This window comes from Camarhynchus parvulus, chromosome 5 (genome assembly GCF_901933205.1).
Source record: "Camarhynchus parvulus chromosome 5, STF_HiC, whole genome shotgun sequence".
NCBI lineage: Eukaryota > Metazoa > Chordata > Aves > Passeriformes > Thraupidae > Camarhynchus > Camarhynchus parvulus.
Window position 1 is genome coordinate 7,515,483 of NC_044575.1, and position 20,284 is coordinate 7,535,766.

The 20,284-nt window shown below is 44.8% G+C and overlaps 1 protein-coding gene across 2 annotated transcripts in view; it reads right to left on the reverse strand.

The window, feature by feature from the left end:
* Positions 1-401: 401 nt before the first annotated feature.
* Positions 402-20,284, reverse strand: part of SHANK2 (SH3 and multiple ankyrin repeat domains 2) — a 276,013-nt gene continuing 256,130 nt past the window's right edge. For both annotated transcript variants that reach the window (XM_030949872.1, XM_030949873.1), the window contains 4 exons: positions 14,889-15,013; positions 14,298-14,409; positions 10,837-13,234; positions 402-2,311 (listed from right to left, as the gene is read on the reverse strand). In XM_030949872.1, coding sequence (XP_030805732.1) covers positions 1,738-2,311; positions 10,837-13,234; positions 14,298-14,409; positions 14,889-15,013 — 3,209 coding nt within the window. In that variant the 3' untranslated portion in view covers positions 402-1,737. The remainder of the gene's footprint in view (positions 2,312-10,836; positions 13,235-14,297; positions 14,410-14,888; positions 15,014-20,284) is intronic.

Sequence of the window (20,284 nt, forward strand, 5' to 3'; positions counted from 1 at the left end):
CTGTACAACTATTTAAACTTGCAGTAAAGAAAGATATTTAAAATGCTAAACTTTATGTACTCATACTAGGGCTGTTGCAGACCTAATTAGACACTTGTTTGTGAGCAAAAAATAATCACAATAATAAAAAAATTAGAGATAGGCTGGACCATATCAAGGACCATATCAAGGAAAGAGAGTTCAGGTACCTTGCAAAATGCAAGGGAACCTGAAAGTTTGGTAGGGAGGCAGTTTAGCCATCCACACCCAATTTACCCACCTTGAACATCTTGAATATTCTGTCCAGAAAGTCCTACAAAACTCACAGATATTCAGAGGTGTTAATTACAAGGGGGAGTTCAAACATGCAGAGAGAGACTTGTTAACTTGAAAGTTGAAAAAAAGAATAATAATTTTTTTTTAACAAAGCCGTGTGAACCAGCCATGGGTGTTTCTCCCCTGCTGACGGAAGTCTCCCGGAAAGTTCTGTCTGCCCCACTCCCAGCCCTGGATTCTGGCAGGGTGCTCCCACCTCTCGTGCCAAGGAATGGGCTGGGGGCCAGTGCCCGGCCCTCTGTCCTTGTCCAGAGCCAGCTCCTGCCAGCAGTGACAAAATGAGAGCCTGGATCCCTCCCCAGCCCTTGCACCCCGAGACACTCGACAGCTCTTTCCATCTTGGCATCACCTCTCTGCCTCCTCTCAAGGATCTGAAGCATTTCCACCCTAACAGGCTGAAATCCCTCTCTCACTTCAGATCCTGGCACATTTCCCATTGACTTCAATGGGAACATTCATCTCTCTTCTCTTTCCTTCTCAGCCTGCTGTTCAAAATACCCAGGCACTTACCACTCACTGAATTAAGCAGCACCTCCCAGGGCTCAGCCTCTCTCAGTGTCTCACTGTCAGATCCCAAAGCTGTGCCCAAAGCTTGTCCTGGCTCGTGGAGTTCACATTTTGACTCAGCACCAGCTGAGCTGGTTGAGAACTTGGGGGGGTCTCAGGTTCAAACTAGCTTCACTTTGCTGTACCTCTAAGTGTGGTCCCTCCTCAGCCTTTACTCAACCTCTGCACCATCCTACGTCAATGGAGCGTGCACTGAACTTGTTCTGCCACCTTGGAAGAGTGCTAAATACCACTGCAGAAATAAAGAAATACTAGGTAAAACAGAGCAAGGTTACCATTGGACTGACCCCAGCAGAACAACCAGCTTCACTGTCAACACATCAGGGAGCTATGTCAGTAAAAAAAGAGCAATATGAACTCCTGTGCCCGCCTCAATATCCCTGCTACTGATAAAACTGGGTTTGAGCAGTAATGGAGCAACCTGTCCTCTTAAAATGAACCAAGGGCTGGGGAAGGCAGCCTGCTTGGAGACTGAATGTCAAGAGGAGAATAAAATAAAATGCAATTTTTTTTTTGTCAGTAAAAGAAACCCTGAAATGTTTGCAATTTTAAAAGAAAATCATCACGTAACGGTCCCAGCCAAGGGCAGTGTCAAGAGTTTTAAAGTTAACAATTGTCTCTCTCTCACATCTCCCCACAGCTTTGAAATAAAATGGCCCCACTTCTTTAGCATCTTTAGGTTTGTGTTTGGGCATGTAGCAGACAGTCTACATCTCCTGAGTACCAGGAATTCATCTGTTTTCCCCCTCCCCCCCAATTTTGCTGGCACTCGCAGACAGACAAGGCATTTGGGGTATGTCAGTACCAGCCCATCTCTAGTTATCAACAGAAGGTTGTGAGGCAAGATAGCTATTCTTATCTGTCCAGCAGCTGCTTCAAAGCTCTTTCTATGTTCATTCTGTGCCCAACTCTAGTCACTCCAAGGTCTATCAGATCTTCCTTCTGTAGATTTGGTAAATGTGTGCCATCTATTTCATTGTCCATAAATGTTTCTTTATGTTCACCTAAGTTTAGACTTTCCAACCAATCTGCCACATCTGGTTTAGTCCACAGGTGGACAGGTTTAGTTGTAAAAGGCTTATTTGAGATTGGCTGTTGTAATATGGAGGGAGAAGGAGACCTGCTGCGCCCTGTGGTCAAGCCAAATAAGTCCCCAGAAGGGGGCTGGCTGGGTAGGCTAAATACATCGGACAGAGTTGGAGAAGGAGATGAGGCTGAAGCAGAAGCAGTCAGAGGAGCAGGCAGGATGTCTTTATTAATCTCTGTTGGTGAAACCACAGGGCTGGGAGCGTGCCTTGCTCCTGAGGTCCTGCTGTCATAGTCTGGGGACCTGCTCTGCAGTGTGATCGGCTGGCTGGCTCCGGGTCGGACAGTGAAAGTGATTGTTGTACTTCGTGTACCTGAGACAGTACTCATGACTTCCGTGCTCCTGCAACGGCAAACAGACAGGCACAGTTAGAGCTGCTGGCCACCAGCATGGCCCCACCAGCACGCGGTCATTACAGCACGGCAGTGCTTGGGGAGTTTCACATTTTAACTAAAAGTACAAAAACAGTATCATTGACTCTTTCCCAGAAAACCAGCACCAATGGTAAGCCACAGTTAAAGACAAAATATTTGCTTATGAGCAGTCCAGGAAAAAACACCTTCCAGAGCACATTCTCTCCCCTTTTAATACCTGTTCCCAAATTAAATGAGAAGTGCTGAGTGGAACAAGCACAGGAGCACTTTGTACTTTCAGCAAAGCACGACCAGGAGTTGACTTTCCCTTTGCCACATGGAGGGTTGGAATCCTTCAGTTCTGGTTTTACATATAATATAGCCAATAATAGTAGTGGTGGAAAGTTTCAGGAGCATTAGCTTTTGGATCTTTGGGCTTCACTCAGTGAATTTTGCAGAATGTTTGTAGTTCATAGAACAAGCTGCTCTTATTTCCCTTTCTATCCATGCTTTAAACATAAAGCAGCTCTTCTAAGGTGCCTAAAACATCTCAGAATCTTTTCTTCCACAGAGAAGTTATACTCTGGCAGTTTCACCACAAAATTAAGCAGACAAAATTCTTTTTCCTGTGCATGACTGGAGGTGATGTAGCTGGGGTCAAGTTCTGCCTAAAGAAAATGAGTTTCAGATTAGGAATGAAGCAGGCATGAACCTCGCTGAGAGGCTCGCTCTGATGCCCAGCCTGACAGGGTGGGTGAAGGAACACGACCCTCTGCTTCTGCCTGCTGGCTACAGAAGCAAATTTAGAAGGTTTGGGTCTGTTCATGCCATCAAAGGCTTGACCCCACAGCTCTCACTCCCATGGGAAGAGCCTGCTGGTCAGCGTGCACACTTCAGGACACTCCACAGAGCCCCCGGATGCCTGGAGCTCCAGCATTCTTCACTTCAGAAATAACCTGCCAACTGGGAAAACCTTCTAATTTAAAGCACTTGCAGACCAAAGGAAGGGTTTATTTATCCTGGGAGCAATGCCATGGAGTCCAGAGGATGATGTGGCTGATGCTGTACTGAGATTTCCAGTGCAGACCCTGACAGAAGCCCTCTGTTTCTGTTTTTGAGTGCCACACTGGCCCCAGGCCTGGCCTGTCCTGCCTGGGCAGGACTGAGGGTGGCTTGGGTGCATGATGTCAGATGGAAATGCTCCCATTAATCCAGCACAGCATTAATTCTGCACCGCTGTGCAGAAAAGAACTCAAGGAGATGAAGGAAAAACGAGATAATGGCAACATGGGGCAGTGCTAACAAATGGGTTATTAATGCCTTTCTCCCCCACTGCAGCCCTGAGCTGGACACAGCGATTCCCTGGCTGGCTGCTGCCTGTGGAGAGCCCTGAGAGTGTTCCCTGAATCACCCCTGGGGCTTTGGCACTTCACACCAACCCAGAGCCCAGGGAGGTGCAGCTCTGCCACGCCAACATCCCAGCAGGTCCTGTTCAAATAAATCTCCCTGTCATGAGAAGAGCACTGAGAATCACTTTTGGGAGAACCCACATCTAATTCACACCAACATTCCCAGTGATTTCCCACAGGCTGCTCCATGGATTTCAATGGGAACAGGGGATCTCTTTGGAAGATTGGTACTTCACTTAAAACCCAGTAGGAGCAATGCTTCCAGCACTTATGGCTTTCTAACTTAACACAGAAAGGAAACACTTGGCAAGGTTTGGAGTGTTCCCTGTGATGTTTTTGGCGTCTAATGGCTCTCATTGTCTTCCAAGGCTGGAGCTAAGCATTCTTATAAATAAAAAGTCTGTGGCAAGAGACTATTAAATTCTACTAACCAAGGGGAACAAGTTATTTCCACCGCCTTTACCTCAGCAGTAGGAGTCTCACACTCATTACTAAGGCATGATATAATTTAAAACCAAAAAAGTCTTCTTTTAGAAAGGTTGAGATAGTGCTAGCCTAGTGATGGCAAGAATGAGCTTTGTATAAATAGGGAAATGAATCCCTGATCTTTACCTGCAACCACCCTTCTACTTAACTTTCCTGTCTTGCAAATACTAGAAATTAGGGTTATGAATTTACACCCATTGTGGCAGGATCAAATGGATGATGAAAATACAGCTTCTTTTATTCCAGGTGATGAAAGATAATTTCTACTGCTTGACTGACAGCTCCAGGCTCAGTGCTTTGCAACTCACTTTTGCTGCTTCTCCTTCAGACTGCTCCTCTTAAAGACTCCCTGCCCAGCCTTGTTCAGGACATTAAATAAAGGATGTTAAGACAGAAGAAACAAACCCCCCAAAAGTAAACTCTGTGCTCTCATTTGAAGTATTCCTTGCCTGGTGCTCCCCAGCTTTCTCAGCCACATGGGCAGGAATACCCAGGGTGAGCAAAGCATTCCAGGCATCCTGGTCCTTTGCTTCCAGTCAGCCTGGATCAAAACACTGGCTGCAAGGAGCAGCAGGAGAACTGAGAGCATCTTGCTTTTCCAAGCCAGAGGTTCAGGGCTGATGATTATTAAAACAAAACTCTGAGATAGTGATACGATTTTTTTAGCTGATTGCAGAGGTTTCAACACCAACTCAGTTCAGCCATGAGAGTGCTCAGATCTCAAGGCATGGGCACAGCCCTGGTGAAGCTCAGTGAAGTCTGCCAGGCTTTCAGTTCCATGCCTTTCACTCCAAGATTACTTTCCCATGTTCTTTTCCCCCTTTTCCACCTGCCATAGCAACTCCATTCTTTTGTGCTGCACTGTAATTGTAATCCAAGGGAAAAAAACAAACCCAAGGATATTTATGTAACTCCTATGCATCCTAAATTATATTTTATGACATCTCCCACGTGATCTGGGGCGCAGACACATCCTTGAAACCATCATCTGTCTTGCATTTTATGGTTGGTTGGCAGCCTGGTCAATAAGGAGGGAGCAGGTTCCAGCTGGAGAGCAGGCAGGGTTTGTTGTGTTATGGTGTTTCCGGACCTTTAATCATTTTTAATCATAATTTCTTATGCCTTATTTGATCATCTGTTATGCTAAACATGTCAAATCCATATTATACCTGCCAAACCCCAAACTTCATTAAAAAAAAAGGTGAAAAGTCCGATGATTATTTTAAATAAATGTTGCTCTATTAGAATCAGCATATGGTGGTAATTTATAAACATTTGCTGCTGTGAGCCTGCACTGATTGCAATGCCCATTATGTTGCTTCATATTAAAATCAAAATATATAACCTATATGTCACAACCACATGGCCTCCAAGTATAAAAGCCATCAGCACAGCTTGTAGCCAAAAAATTCTTTTAAATTTTAAATTATATTTGCAAGGTTCAAATTTACTGTTAACTTAATATCAGAGGCAAATCAGTGCAGCAGCTCCCATGGAAAAATAAAAACCTCATATTATTCTCAGCTCCTGGGAGCTGTTTTAGCCTAGAACTTTCCAGAAGACTTGCTGGTTCTGATACAGCTTTTCCATTGTATCAAAGGAAAACACCTTAAAAACCAAGAGTGAAGTCGCTGTATAGGGGTGCTGCAAGAAATTAAATTCTTACAGATCTTGGAGGTCGCACAAACCCCAAACTTTGCCTTCGCCTCTTAATTATTTTACTGTGTTGTCAGAGGCAAATTGCATGGCAGGAGAGTAAGGCAAGAATTCTCTGTTTTGGGGGCAGGTGAAGAGCAAGGGCTGACATGATGACTGGCAGGATGCAGAGCTCCTCACAAGGGCGTTATTCTGCGGAGAAGAACTGAGAGCTGCTCCGTGTCTGCTGCCAGTGAGGAACAGTCGGGAAGGTCTGTGGGGGTCTGTCTGTGCAGGAGCAGGAGTTTCCATGTGAAATGTCTGGAAAGCAGCAGGAAGGGGATGGTGCTAGGCCAGGAGGCAGCCTCAGCCTTCTCTGCTTGGATAACTGCAGGGGAAAGGGAAGCTGGAAGGAGAACAGGGGGAATTCCACAGCTTTCAAGGACAAAACAACCACACAGGCTGGATTGTCTTTACTTTTAGCCTCACACAGGTGTGTAAAACTGTATTAATCATCCCTCCCCACCCCTCCACCTCCCAAAATCTGGCAGAATCTGGCCATATCTGAAAAGTCCTGCCCCTGGTTTTGGTGCTCAGACACATTCAGGAATCTGCTTTTATGTGCTCATGTTACCAACACATTTTCTGAGTACTCCTCTGATGAGTGTGGCTTTTATTTCACCTTGAGATGACATCCTACGTCCCATTTTAGGATGGCTACCATTTCTGGATTAGGATGATCTAATCCACACTGCACTGTGAGAAACACAGTCACCACCAAAGTCACTGAAATGCAATAACAATGGGTGAGCATCAAAAAGCAGCAGAATGTACAACACAGAATAGTCCATGCTTTATGGTTGGCACTTACTTCATGGCACTTCAGCATGGCCCTCCTCTGACAACAGCAGTCATGACAGCAAATAAAAATGACAAAATGGAATGACTGAAACACTGCAGAAATCACTGACAAAGCAAGCAATCCTGTGAAATTGGCTGGCAAACAGTTAACGATGTAAAATGAGTCTAATGGGAGAGCAGCAAGTGAAAAATCAAGGTAGTTATTTCATCCTCTGCCAAGCCCAGGCATCCTTTACCATAAACCAAATGTAGGATCACTCCCTGTAAAGGACTCACCACTAAGTTCTGTTCTGCCTTACCTGCTTGTGGAAAAATATAAGGAACTTCTCCAAATACTCATGAAAGAAAACTAATTCATTGATGGCCAAAATCACCGGCCAGTTTCACTTTTAAAACTTGTTATTCCAGCCCAGTGCAGGTTATTCTTCCTAGAGGACCCAATTCCACAGCATCCTCCATAACTCCCACATTTATCATATTTCCCACCACCAGCAGTGATGCCAACGTGCCCCAGAGGTCACAGGATTGTGCAAACCCAGCTGGACAAACACAGAAAAACTGGAAGTGCTTCTCCTTCTGGCCAAGCCATGGATCATTTTGGTGTGGTGCTGGTGGAGAGCAGCAGGAGCTGCTGTTCATTACTCCTTATCAGTGCTCCAGAGGCACGAGGGAGGGAGGATGCTGTGTTCCCTGGGGCTGAGCTGTGTGTCCCTGGCAGCCCCCAGGTTTATCTTGCCTCAGTCACACTGCCTCAGGGCCTGCTCTGAAAGTGAAAGCCCTGCTCTCCTTCTTTCATCATCTGCCCTGCTCTTTCATCAGCTCCTTATAAAAGCCAGGGGCCTCTCAAGTGGATTTATAGCACTGCTGCATTTATTGTGGTTGACATGTCCTGTCCTCCTCGCCTCCAGGAGAACATGGATAAACCAGATTAAAACCTCTGTCACCACAACTGATGGCCATAATCCCTCAAAGTAAATGGTGGCCAAAACTGGGAGTGGGATCTGGAGCTCTCTTCCTGAACTTTGTGATCAAACCCTTTAATTACACTTCAATTAGTACGAAGTAAGCAAGGGCATCCTCTCACTTCTTCCTCTTTTCCCTTCTCCTGCTGGGCTCCTTTTTCCTATCCCACAGGCTGGCCACTACCACTGAGGATGGAGGAGCAGATGGTTTCCAGCCAAGCATTTCCATGCTCTATTTAAAAATCTTGAAGCTCAGTGTCTCCATAAGAACCATGGGAAAACTATAAATACACCATGGAAAATGATTGATAAACCAAGATGCAGAGAATAAAAGCAAGTTTAGGGTGGTTTCAATGTAATAATTCAGAAATGCTGTTCAGGACCATAGAATGATCTCTCCCTAATCCCCATTTATCAAAAACACACAAAGAAGGTGTTTTTATGGGTTACTGCAGCCAGTCATTACCTCACTGTTTGTAGTTTAATTCACCCCTGGGCCACCCTAACAGGGCAATTGCCTTGAGTGAGCCCCAGTTTTGCACCTACTGACTGTGCAAAGAGAACTCCCAGTGGGATTTAGGATTCCAGCCTGGCCTATAATCTCATGTATGGCCCCATAAGCAGATACATATTTTTAATTTCATCAGGCTGCCTGTGCTGCAAACACCGCCCAAGCGAGCCTGTGAATGCTGTTCCTATTTATAACTCTTCCCAATCCTTCTCCTTGGCTGAAGGATAGGAACAGGCCTACTTATTATCACTGCTCTGTTTGCAGAGCTAACAAGTTGTTCTTTAATTTAGCAGAATCCCTGATTTTTCTGAGCCAAAATTCCTTGGTCCCTTTCTAATGCTACCTCACAGGGAAGGGTTGCAAGATCAACAATTGGTTGTCATAAGCTTTAGAGCATTAGGGGAAAAAAATACCAAGGAACTCCAGGAATTTTACCTTTGAAATTTAAACATTAGCTTTTACACTTGAAATTTTCACAAGGTGGAATTCCTTGGTCATAATATTTGACAGCTTTGTAAAAAAATTGTGTCAGTCGTGCAGTCGGGCTAGAAAGGCTGTAATTTATTTAACTTTTAGAGAAATAAAGCTGGAGTAAAAGCAGTGGAAGAAAACCCACGGGGCTTCTGATTCCACAAGTGAACATCTCCACTTCCATCTCTCTGCCTTACCCTGGTTGAGATGAAAAGCTTCTGCCTGCAGCACCTTTTCAAACACACTTCAAGCATCTGTAGATTGCTGGCTCTTTTCTGCTGTCTCCTGGATTATTATTTGCTTAAAAAATAAATCCTTTCCTGGTGGTTTTAGCAGCTCCAATCCAGCTCATAATTAAGAAGCAATCACATCAGTCTGGAAAATGACAGGAAACAAAACCCAGCCCTCTTGTCTCCTGTTCCCATTGGGAATGCTATGGAGGTGTCATTTTCTCCCACAGTCAAAGGACAGCCAGGAGTTTTGCTGCTCTTTGCCACTGCCACCTTATCCCATTTATCCCCCTCATAGCTCTTTGGGCTCAGGTACATCCCAGATCCTCTCTCCAGCTTGCAAAGATGAGTGTTTGTGTTCACTTTTCAGGGAAGAAGCAGGATTTCAGTCCCATTGAAATAATGCTTTGGGTGGGGTTTTCCTCCCTGCAGTTGAGCCTCTGTACTCTGTAATGAAGATGTAGTAATTTGCCAAAGATGAGTTTGAAAAAAAACCTCAAGGATAGAAAAAAAACCAACATAAATTTGTAACACTAAGTCAGCTCTTCCTCTAAAAGGTAACATATGGGGCTACTTCTGCTTACATAACAGTTTGCTTTTCTCTAGTGAAGTGCTATAGTTTTTCAAGTTTTCCTCACCCTTTATACCTTTAAAAATATATTTTCACAGAAAAAAATATTTCTATTTACTTCTACTTTTCATTTTGCTCTCAGCAATGAGAGTACTTTTACATATTTACAGTGCATTGCAGTCGGTAGCCTCAGTTATTTTCTAATAAAATAGGGATGGCTAAAGATCTCCCCTGTAACCTGGAAATACCTTTCAGTTTAAAAATAAAAGCTGATAAATAATGTTATACACATGAAGCTACAGACAACATGTTCATGGGGCTTACAAGAAACATGATCAACACCTAGCAAAAATAATGTGGGTTTTTTTCATGTATGAAAGCTTTTCCTGAAGACCCAACTCAATTTCTTCTCCGCTTAGTCAAGTGCCACTGAGAGGAATTCCAGAATTTCTGTGTTTTATTCCCATTTCTCAATTTTAAAAATTGAATTCCCTCACTGTCACCAGTTTGATGACTTCCATCCTGCAGGAAATAATATCTAACTGTGTGATGCTGAGGCTGTGGATCACACTGTTTTCTGAATGAGCAATCTTTGCAATCAGCAGAGACACCCTTCCCTTAAAAACAAATTATCTTCATGCTTGCAAAGTACATCAGCTTTCCAAAGCTGATGCTATTTATTAACCATCAGAATAATTCTAATAAAATTGACTTAGGTGGCACTTTTTTAAAAAAATCTAAGCCAGTATGGTGGTTTTGCAAGAAGAAATACCTCAGTCTCCTAATGAAACATACAAAATTAGCTTTCTCATTTTAATAATTGTGGATTTCAGGATATTATGTCCACAATCCATACAGATGTGGTTTAGTAATAACATGGACAGTGCAAAGTGATTTTAATGAGCAATTCTCTGAAATACTTAAGGATTAAGTAGATTAGGAGAGGTCTCTCAGCATGAATCAAATGAGACCACACAGTGAATGCAAAGCAACCCTTGGCAAAAACACTTTTTACCTGTTTGAAGCCAAAATACCTCATGGGACTGAAGAAAAATTAAATTATCACCCCATTTTAAAAGGGAAGAAACTAAAGAGAAAAAAAAATTAAAGAGAAATCTAAGAAATTCACATCAAAACACCAGAAAGATATGTGCAAACCTTGAAGTTGAAGGCTGAGAAAGCTCCTGTTCTACCATGTAGGCAACACAAATGTTGACAGTGTAAGAAATTCTTGTTTGACACAGATTATTCGTTAAGCAAATAGAGAGTACACTTTTCTTTTATCTATGTGATTTACAGGAGAAGTTAGCAAAGGGATGGCAAAAAAAAAAAAAAAGATCAAGCCTTTTTGGAAAATGATTTGCTTAATTACTTTTACCTTGTACTGAGACTAGCAGTTTTCGTTCCAGTCGGCGACTCCAATCCCTCCCCTGGCTTTGAGGATTTCTCTCTGTTCATTTGCTGGAGTATTGAGTTCAATTCACTAATGACATTAGCCTTGGGGCCTGAGAGAATCGGGCTTTTCACCTCCGGCATGTCCCCCCAAAGCTTGGATGTCCTTTGGGGGACAGCTTTCGCCAGGTTGGGCTGGGCACTGATGGGAGGCGGGGGCGGAGCGGGAGGAGGGATCACAAAGCTGTCTACAGTTTCCTCGATCAGCGCATCCTTGTAAAGTGCATTGCTTTTGTTGATTATGGGCTTCATTTTTGGCTTAGGAGGTACTGGGGGTTTGTCCACCAGAAATGTTTGCCCATCTGCATAGACTGTACAAGTATCCACGTTCTCCCCCCCTTCCGAGGATAAGGTAGAGATGCTGGACACTGTTGAGATAGTGCTGGTTGTCTCTAGGTGATGGTCACTGCTGCTCCGACTGTCGACCTCCTCGATCCCGGAGTCGGCGACGTTGTCGAAGCTGTCGGGGGGTGGCAGGAAGGATGCAGGCAAACAGTTTGAGAGACCCGCTTGCTTTTTGCCGTCCAAGGAGTTTGCTGGCTGGCTGGGCGAAGGGGTGCCGTTCTTCCTCTGCACCATCAGGTCTGTCAGCGCCGAGCCGGGCACTGCGCGGTCGTCAGGGATGTCGAAGCTGTTGGCAAACTCCAAGGGAGGGGGCAGCGGCTCAGTGAACAGGAACTCCTCGTCGATGTCCACTGAGGCCAGGGGCGGCGGGGGGATGCGGAAAGGCAGGATGACAGGATCATCCACAGAGCTGGCGGCCACGATGGTTTTGCAGGGAGAAGCTGGGGGCTCGGGCGCGGCAGGGACGCTCAGCTCGCTCTCCGCTTCCTCGCTGCCCTCTGGCCTCTCCGGCGGGGAGTTCTCAGGGCTCGGCTCCATCTCAGCTCCCTTTTCCTCCTCATCCTCGGGCATATCATCTGACTTCACCGTATCCACTGTGTGCACCATCAACAAGCCAGCTGATTTTTGCTGCGAGGTATCCACAATGTTTATCAACATGTTCTTCTTCTCCTCAGCTTTCTTTTCTTTCCCTGCATCCATCTCGTACTTGTTCTCAGTCTCCTGCCGTCTCAACAGGCCGCGGGTATTTTGCCTGGTGACAGTGGCAGTAACAGGAAAAGTCGTTTCCACGTTGGGTCTCAGCTTGGTGTCGATGTAAAGCGGTTTGTTAAGGTCGGTTTTGACTGCGTCCCCTTTGCCTGGAATCTGCTGTGTCTGCTCTTTCATGGCTCTGTCCCTGGCAGAGAGCGCGAGGGCAAGTGGAGAGTTTGGATCCAACAGCTTCCCTGTGACCGGGTGGACGTAGCTATCCGAGCCAGGAGCGCTCGTGGGCTTGGCTGCCACCATACTGTTGTCAGTGCCTTTCGTTTTGGACGGAGCGTTCAATGTCCTTGAGTCGCTCTGGCTGCTGGGCTCACTGCTGTTAAAAAGGTTTTCGGGCTCCCTGGGGGTGGGGATCGGAGATGGCGACATGAGCTGTCTGAAACCATCCTCGCCGCTGAACATCACCTCCTCGGTGAACTTGGACTGCCTCATCCGTGGTGTCGGTGGGGTCAATCCAACGTCCTCGTCTCCCAGGTCTGTGGAGAGGAAGGCTGGGGAATTGCGCCTCGCCTCCAGCCTCTTTTCCCTGTCCCTCACGGCCCCTGCGATGGCTGCTGCGAATGGGCTGCTGACTCCCAGGCTGTCGTCAGGCCGGAGCTGTCCGGGCTGCTCCGAAGACTGAGGATCGATCTCCATGCTGCTCCCTTGGCTGCTTTTCCCGCTGCTGCTGGTGGATGGCTCTTTGACGATGATGGTTGGGATTGGAATAGAGCAGGTCTTTTCTGGACTGTCCTCCACGTTGGATTGTTTCACCAGCATCCCCTTCCTCCTGGCTGGCTTGGCCGGCACGTAAACGGCTTTGCTGGCGATCTTCCCGACCTCGGAATAGGGGTTTTCCGGCATCTGGCCCCTCTTGCTCCTGAAATTGGCCTGAGCTGCGGCACTCCGGTTGTACAGGTCTTCCGAGTCCAGGGAGTACCGGTCCAGCTCCCGCCGGTAATAGATCCCTTTGTCCCTGATCATCGTCCCCACGCTCTCGGGCCGAACCAAAGAGATTTTTGCACCTGAATTCTGGTTAAATGGAGGTTTGATCGTTCCGTAGCTCCGGGAGGTCAGGGATTTGGGGGAGTTGTACAGAGAGGGGGAAGGTGGTGGTGGTGAGGGAGGTAAGGACTGTGGTGGTGGTGGGATATCTTCAGAGGTGTCAGGCATTGAAAGACTCCTGGTAAACTTCAGCATAGGAGGGGCCAGAAACTGCCGCTCTTCCTCCGTTATTCCTGAAAAATCAGAGAGTGCTTTTAAAACACTGCCACATCCACGAGGATCCCCCACGATTTCTCCATTCAACCCAAAATTCCAGGGTGCATTCCCCATGGAATGGGGAGTATGCAAAATTCCAAAAGAGGCCTTTAGGTTGATTCCCACCATAATCATTCTTTCCTGTTGGACATCCCAGGTGCCAGGATTGAAAGGGATATTATGGAATTTTAATTAAACTGATGCATAGGCAAATGTTTGGGGTTTTTGTATCAGCAAGGTGGCTGTAGAAAAGCACATTTTCTTCGACAACTATTGAACAGGGAAGATATTCTGTGCAGAGGAGCTGCTTCTGCCTTGCTCCAGTACTCTACAATGCATATAATAAAACAACTCAGAAACTTAATGAATTTTTAAGATGCAATTGAAATTTAGCGAAGGGACTGTGAAGATCCTATTGGGAAAAAACCCCATCATGTTGCATTTCAAAAGATGACATTATATCATTACAAATATGACTTTTAACATAAATAAACTGGGTAATACTGGGGTAGTTTGGATGCTAATTTTACATCAGCATAATGCATTTCTAAATTGAAAAAGTCACTGCTAAAATTACTAACAAGAACAAAGAAAGCCAAATTTAGTCTGCCCTTTGCTTCTTTGTTGTAAAAACATCTATTGCCATCATTTGAAATGAAAAAAGGTGGACTTTAGTCCATTTCATCAACAGGATTTCTTTGTAAACTACACAGCATTACAATGCTTTCACCTCAAGTAACAAGGGAAAAAAAGGACCATATTTTGCCCTAATGTTTTGCAAAAGACTTATACTGATCTCTTTTTCTTTTGGTTCTTGTTAGAGGGAACATTCTAAAGAAAATAACCAAATATAATTCTGTACTTGCCAAATGTGGAAATCACATCACCTTACACGCAAACTTCTTTTCTCATGAGCTTTGTATAAAGATTAAACAGCCACTCACTGGGGTAAAGATGTTGGAGAAACACACTTTAGGAAAGAACCAAAGTTACCAGAAGTATGCCACTAATGAACAAAACCATACAAGAGAGGCATTTTACCTATAGATTTTTGTCTTCTCATTGTACCCCGAGGTATACCCAGAAAAGGACCTTGAGGGCTCCCTGGGACAGTGGGTGTCATCACAGCAATACCCTGTCTCTCATACATGGACTACAAAAGAGCAAACAGAAACCCCAACAGCATTAAAGCATGAAAGTCTCTCCCATGTAGAAATAATGCCTCACCCATTACCCCTTTCACTGAGAATTCTTATGGAAAATAATGAATCTGAGGTTATTTCTGGGGAGGAGGTGGAGAGAAAGGGAAGGCTGAGCTTTGTTTAGACACTCATGAAAGGACAGCAGCTGTAGGTGGAGTGTGTTGATATTATTTACAAGGCAACAGCTTAAGGTGGGTAATGGAAAAGTATGTCCAAAATGCAATAAAAACAGTTATTTTTTTTACCTGCAAAGTTTTGTTAGATTAAATTCTGCACTTGAATGATGCAATTTCAGAGTTCTGGCATTTAATTTTTAGTTCATGCTATAGTATTAATGTCAATTATTCCCTTACAAAGCATTGGGCATTATTTAATCAAGGAATTAGATACATTAGTAGGAATAAAGCAGCGCTTTGTGGCTCCCACTCACATTCATATCTGAAGGAAAACATCTACTAGAAGGCCGCTGTTTTATAGTTGCCACTCTGGAGTCCACAGTTGCATTGTCTGCAATTCTTGATGGCTTGGAAACTGGCACTATTTCATCCACCTTATCTGTAATATAAAAGCATTCAGTAAAATAAATATCACCTGTTCAAAGAACTGGAAAAGTTAATTATTGCAAGGTCAAAGGAAGAGATTTACTTTTCAAAAAAATGCAAAGAAAAAGTTTTTTTGGCATTTTAACAAGGCAACGCTTGAGCATCATAAGTCGTGCAAGCCGAGCACTTTTTATTGCTGCTACATAACATGCATGCTTTAGTTTTAAGCCTGCATGCATTTAATGTTTACTTAGTGTGACTCGAAAAACAATCCTCTTCTTCAAACCTTCAAAATGTGAAGGGAGAATATCTATATAGAAATGGAAAGAAGACCTTTAGAAATAGTGAATCCGTAGAGCACTGTTTCAAATAGAGATAAGCAGACTGTACTTCGTCATCAGAATTTCAGTGATATTTTGGACAATAACAAGTACTCCAGAAGTGCTCTTTCATGCCTATGCTCCTTAAATAATAACATCCTGATTTGTTCACACTCTTGGACTTGCAGGCTAGCACTGCTAACTGCATCCTTTGTTTAAATGAAACTTTTATATGCATTTCTGTTGGTTTGTTTTTTTAAATTTCTTTTAATAACTGGACAGTTTGGGAATGCATTTAGTCATGGTCAGAAACAGACCAAAAATAGGCAAAGTCCAAATCTGAATGAGAACTTCAACATTTGGATTTGGGACTCTGATCTACTGCATGATGTGATGGTAAAATACAGGGATAAGTTTAATCAGGATATTCCAAAGCTGAGTGCTGGTGTTAGCCCCGTCTCCAACTTTGGTCACAAGCAAGGTTCATCAGCATTAAATACAAAATGTTACTCCCTCACATGGAAGACCTTAAAGTGCATTATAATCCACTAATTATTTCCTGTCAGCTCCTTTTTTTGCCCCTTCTGCTGCTACAAAAGCAAGGCACAGAGAAATTAAATCACTAGCCCAAGCCACCAGGAGAGTTTGAGTTTGGAATCTCTACTAGAATCCAAACTGGAATCACACCAACAGCTTTCCTTGCTACGCCTTCCACTGCATTTGCTTGCCTGTATCATGTTAGTGTCTTTTCCTTTGAAGTTTCACCAAAACCAGGATTAGTTTCATAGCCTGTGGCATTTCCCTGAGTGGAACACCTCAGCCTGGCTCCTAGGCTTCCACAACACGAGTCAGAGCAATGCTACTTTTCAGCAATTAGCTCCATCTCCCAATTAATTGATTATTTGTCAGACAAGGATAGTTACTTCATTAGGATACTGCAGACTTGAAAAATCCCCAGGGTTCTGGTGATCTAGAGCTGGTATTACTACCCCAAGTATTGTATTTAGGGATTTAAATTTTACCTCTCGCTGGAGAGCAGCACACTCAGAGCCCTGGATATTGAAATGGATGGGAATAAGGCAGGAGGAAAAGAGCTTTTGATCCCTCTAAACAGTAGATCTGGCTGATGCAAGGATGATATTTTAAACAGGAGAAGAAGAGAGGGAAGAACCTTTAGACTTCGGGTTAGGAAGAAGGTTGTCCTAGAAGTGGATATTTCAGTGTCACAGAGGGTCAGGGAGCAGGCAGGAAAGGAAAGGCTGAGCAGGACCAGTAAGCTGAACACTGCTGAGTACTGTCTCACAAGAATAGTGTTGCTGTTTCTTTTCAACTGAAGTTAGCCTTCAAGCCTTTTCATTGGTCTGCTTTTTTTTTTTTTTTTTTGGTGGGGTTTAAATCATCCAGTGGAAGGAGAAAAGAAAAAAATTCTTAAAATTGTCACATGTATTCAAAAATAAAAACCAAGTTTGTGTCACATTTCATAAGGCTTTTCATAAGGGGATCTATGACCAAGAGCTTCAACTGGGCAGAGATTTCCTCTTAAGGCTCTCCCACCCTTGTTCTCATCCCAGAAGCCAAACAACTAATCTTTGGGATACAGAAAGAAGGAAGCCTTGGAAACTGAAGCACTCAAGATCTGCAAATGAGAAATTGAAATACACCACGTAAGAAGTGATCCCCTTTATTTTGAACAGACACATGTAGCCAGATACCCATTCAGACAACAAAAAGCTACAGGGAAAAAGTGATGAGGCCATGACAGACACTTGGAAAAGCATGAAAATTTTTGTTGGGGATGAAACATACATACCCTCCAACTGCACTGATTTTGCTAGACAATCCTAGAAGTCAGATCCTAATTTTGGATCTGACCAAAATATCAGTTGGTACCCATTCTTAAAACCATGAGGGGAAAAAAAACCTGGGTTTTTTTGTGAGTTTATTGCAGGTTTCTGTCTGTAGAGAGGTTTTCAGTCCTTCTCACCCTATGGCTGCTCCCATTTGCCACATTTAGCCAAAGCACCCAGAAATGGGAGAGGAGGGCAGGTTAAAGCTTGAGCTGCTTTGCAAGGAACTCTTTAGGGCTTGCTCGCGTGGTGCTTCCAACGGCAGCACTGCACAGCTCTTTCTCTTGCTCTACTGCATTTGGATTAGAAAGCAAAGGTAGAGTGGAGCTTGTCATTTTGGAGCTACCACAACAAAAAATGTGAGGCCACAGAAGCAGCCAGCACGTGGAGACTGATCCTAAATGGAGGCAGCTACATGGCGGGTCCTGTGGGAAACGTCAAAATCGGAACGCCTGGCCACGACTGCCCCATCCTGCTGGAGTGAAAGCACGACGTGAAACAAAAACATCCTCACTGCCCTATCAAACATGCTCTTCAGGCCAAGGAAATGGACTGGCTGAACCACAGCTAGCCTCACTCAGACTCACCCCAGAGAAAGAAGATGTGTTGGGCCAAACCTCCACTTGCCTGTGCCTCGAGCTGTTTGTCTCCACAGCACCAGAGTGCAAACCCCTCCTGCATCCGAACCACCGTTCCAAATATACTCCTACTGGAATAATTTGTCAGGCTCACTAATTAGCTCTCCTCCCAGTCTCCTTGTGAGCTCAAATACTCTACAGCATGCACTCCTCATACCAACAAGAGGGGAAGCTCACAAGCTTGTGTTGGAAATTCTCTGAGGATAATTTTACAAATAACCCTGACAAAAGAGAGAGAAAAAAGTCACAAAACAGATGCAAAAATTGGCACCTGCTGTGAGGTGTGCTGACAGAGTGCCCCAAAGAAGCCTGCCTCCAACGGGATTTTTAAAAGGAATGCAGCTGGATGAAGGTCAAAAGGAAGGAATGTGGGAAAACCCTGCACTGGAGGTTGGCCATGCAAGCTGCATTTCCTCCTTGAACTGGTCGTTTAGCAGAGTACAGCCACAAGCACACACACACACACACACTTTTACAGGAGAAGTTTGTGGCTGGCTGGTAGAGTAACAAACTCTGATCTGCTTTGCCCTGAATAACCTCAGCCTCACTGGAAAACAGGGAAGAAGAGTCTACATCTCACTGGCCAAAAAGCATGGCTCGGTTGTAGTCACAGAAGAGGATTTTTAAGCCTATGATTATTCCCTGGCATTTTCCATAGAAACTGCTCTGCACCTTCCCGAGAAGTCGCAACGACCTGTTGAGAGTCGAACACAGGAGCCATGCTACACCTGTGAGAACCTGTCCCCACTGCTCCAGGACTTCCTGGAAGCAGCATCCTTCCAGAGAACTGTCAGGGATACCACATGTAAAAGCCAGTCTGATGCCTCTGCATGCATATAGCAATTTGAGTGCCACTATATTAAATTCCCCCGAGAGAGGCAGCACCAACAGATATAAAGTAATTTATTGCCAAAGTGCGTTTCCATCTGCCCTGTTTGGTTACCAATGGGACCCGTGCCCTGCTCAGGGTGCCAGCCCTCAGGAAATTGGATGGCCTAAAGGCACAGAAGGTAGTTGTGTTTTATCAAGATGCAGGTCTCGTCTCTGATGAAAAGCTCTTGATCACAGACAGAGTAGCACAGTACCCAACAGCATGTCATGACTTTTACATTCTCAAGAGCGCTGGCTGCTAGGTAAGTTGCTTTTTTCTTTTTTTTTTTTTCTTTTTCTTTAATAATTAATATCTGTGATAATTACAGGGGACAGTCTCCTCCTAATAGATTTGTTGCAGGAGATGGCTCTTATCCCCGTAGAACACATTGCTTAGTGACTCCTGTTCCGAATACCCAGACTCTCTCAGAGGAAAAAGTATAATGCTGCCCATCAAGCCACCAGATCCATCATCAAATGAACTTTGAAAACGAGAGTCAGGTGCCCAGATAGATCTGGTGGCACATCACTACACAGCCCCCAAAAAGAGAAATATGAGGTATGATCCTGGCAACATTACTTATTGTACGACATAGCCAAGACATGTGGATTAGCTCCACCGAGGGTCTTAGGAAGTGAGCTGGTGAGACCCACAGAGGATAAGAATGGTCATGATCCAGTACAGGCTATACCCCAACACCTCAGGCTGGCATGCCAGAAACACCAGGCAAAGACTGATCGAACACAGTTTGGGAGGCGAGTATTGCCAAGACCTCTATACTTACCACCAAGTCCCGTGTGCTTGCTCAGAGGGGGTGGGATAATGGAGAAAGAAAACTCAAAAAACAGCTGCCTCAAGAAATGACTTGTATTTGTAAGAAAAGCAATGAATGCCTGGCACAGAGTAAAAAAATGCTCGTATGAAGTTAAAGTGAAAGAACAGAGGCAAATGTTCTTCAAATACCAGCAGCACACATCGTTAACAGTGCAAATATAAACTACAAAATGTTAGACTAATCTAGTCAGCCAGAATACAATGTTAGCCAATGTAGGAAATGGTTGAACTCTGCCACCAATGGCGTTATGGCTAAGAATTAAAAGGACAGGCACATTAAAAAAAACCTCTAAAAATCCTATGGAGTGGTTATTTTTTCTTCCCTCCCCCTTTTGCCTGGCGTGGAGGCATGGGCAGCGAGGCCCTCTCGGTTATGGCTCTCTGCAGCCGGCCACTGCGACAAGGCAGGGTGGCCTGCGGCGGGTCACGAGAGTCGCTCGTCCCTTCGGCCCCTGGTAAGCACACAGTGGAGGATGCCACTGCGTCCTCACCAGTCCATGTCGAGGCACACGTCAACTCGACATGGGGGGTGGCTCTTTGGGAGATGCGCGTTTCGAGGACCTGTGTCCTCGGCTGCTTGAGGAAAGCTAAAATCTCTGACAGGTAGTTATGGATGGCTCTTGTGGAGGTAGCCACAATGCCCAGCTGCAGCTCCATACGGCCCATGGACTGGGACATGAGACCCATGGACTGTGCATGCTCCCTCTTGATATTTTCCAGCAGCTGCACAATCCTACTGTTGGTTTCCATCAACAGCTTCTCTCCCTCTGTTAG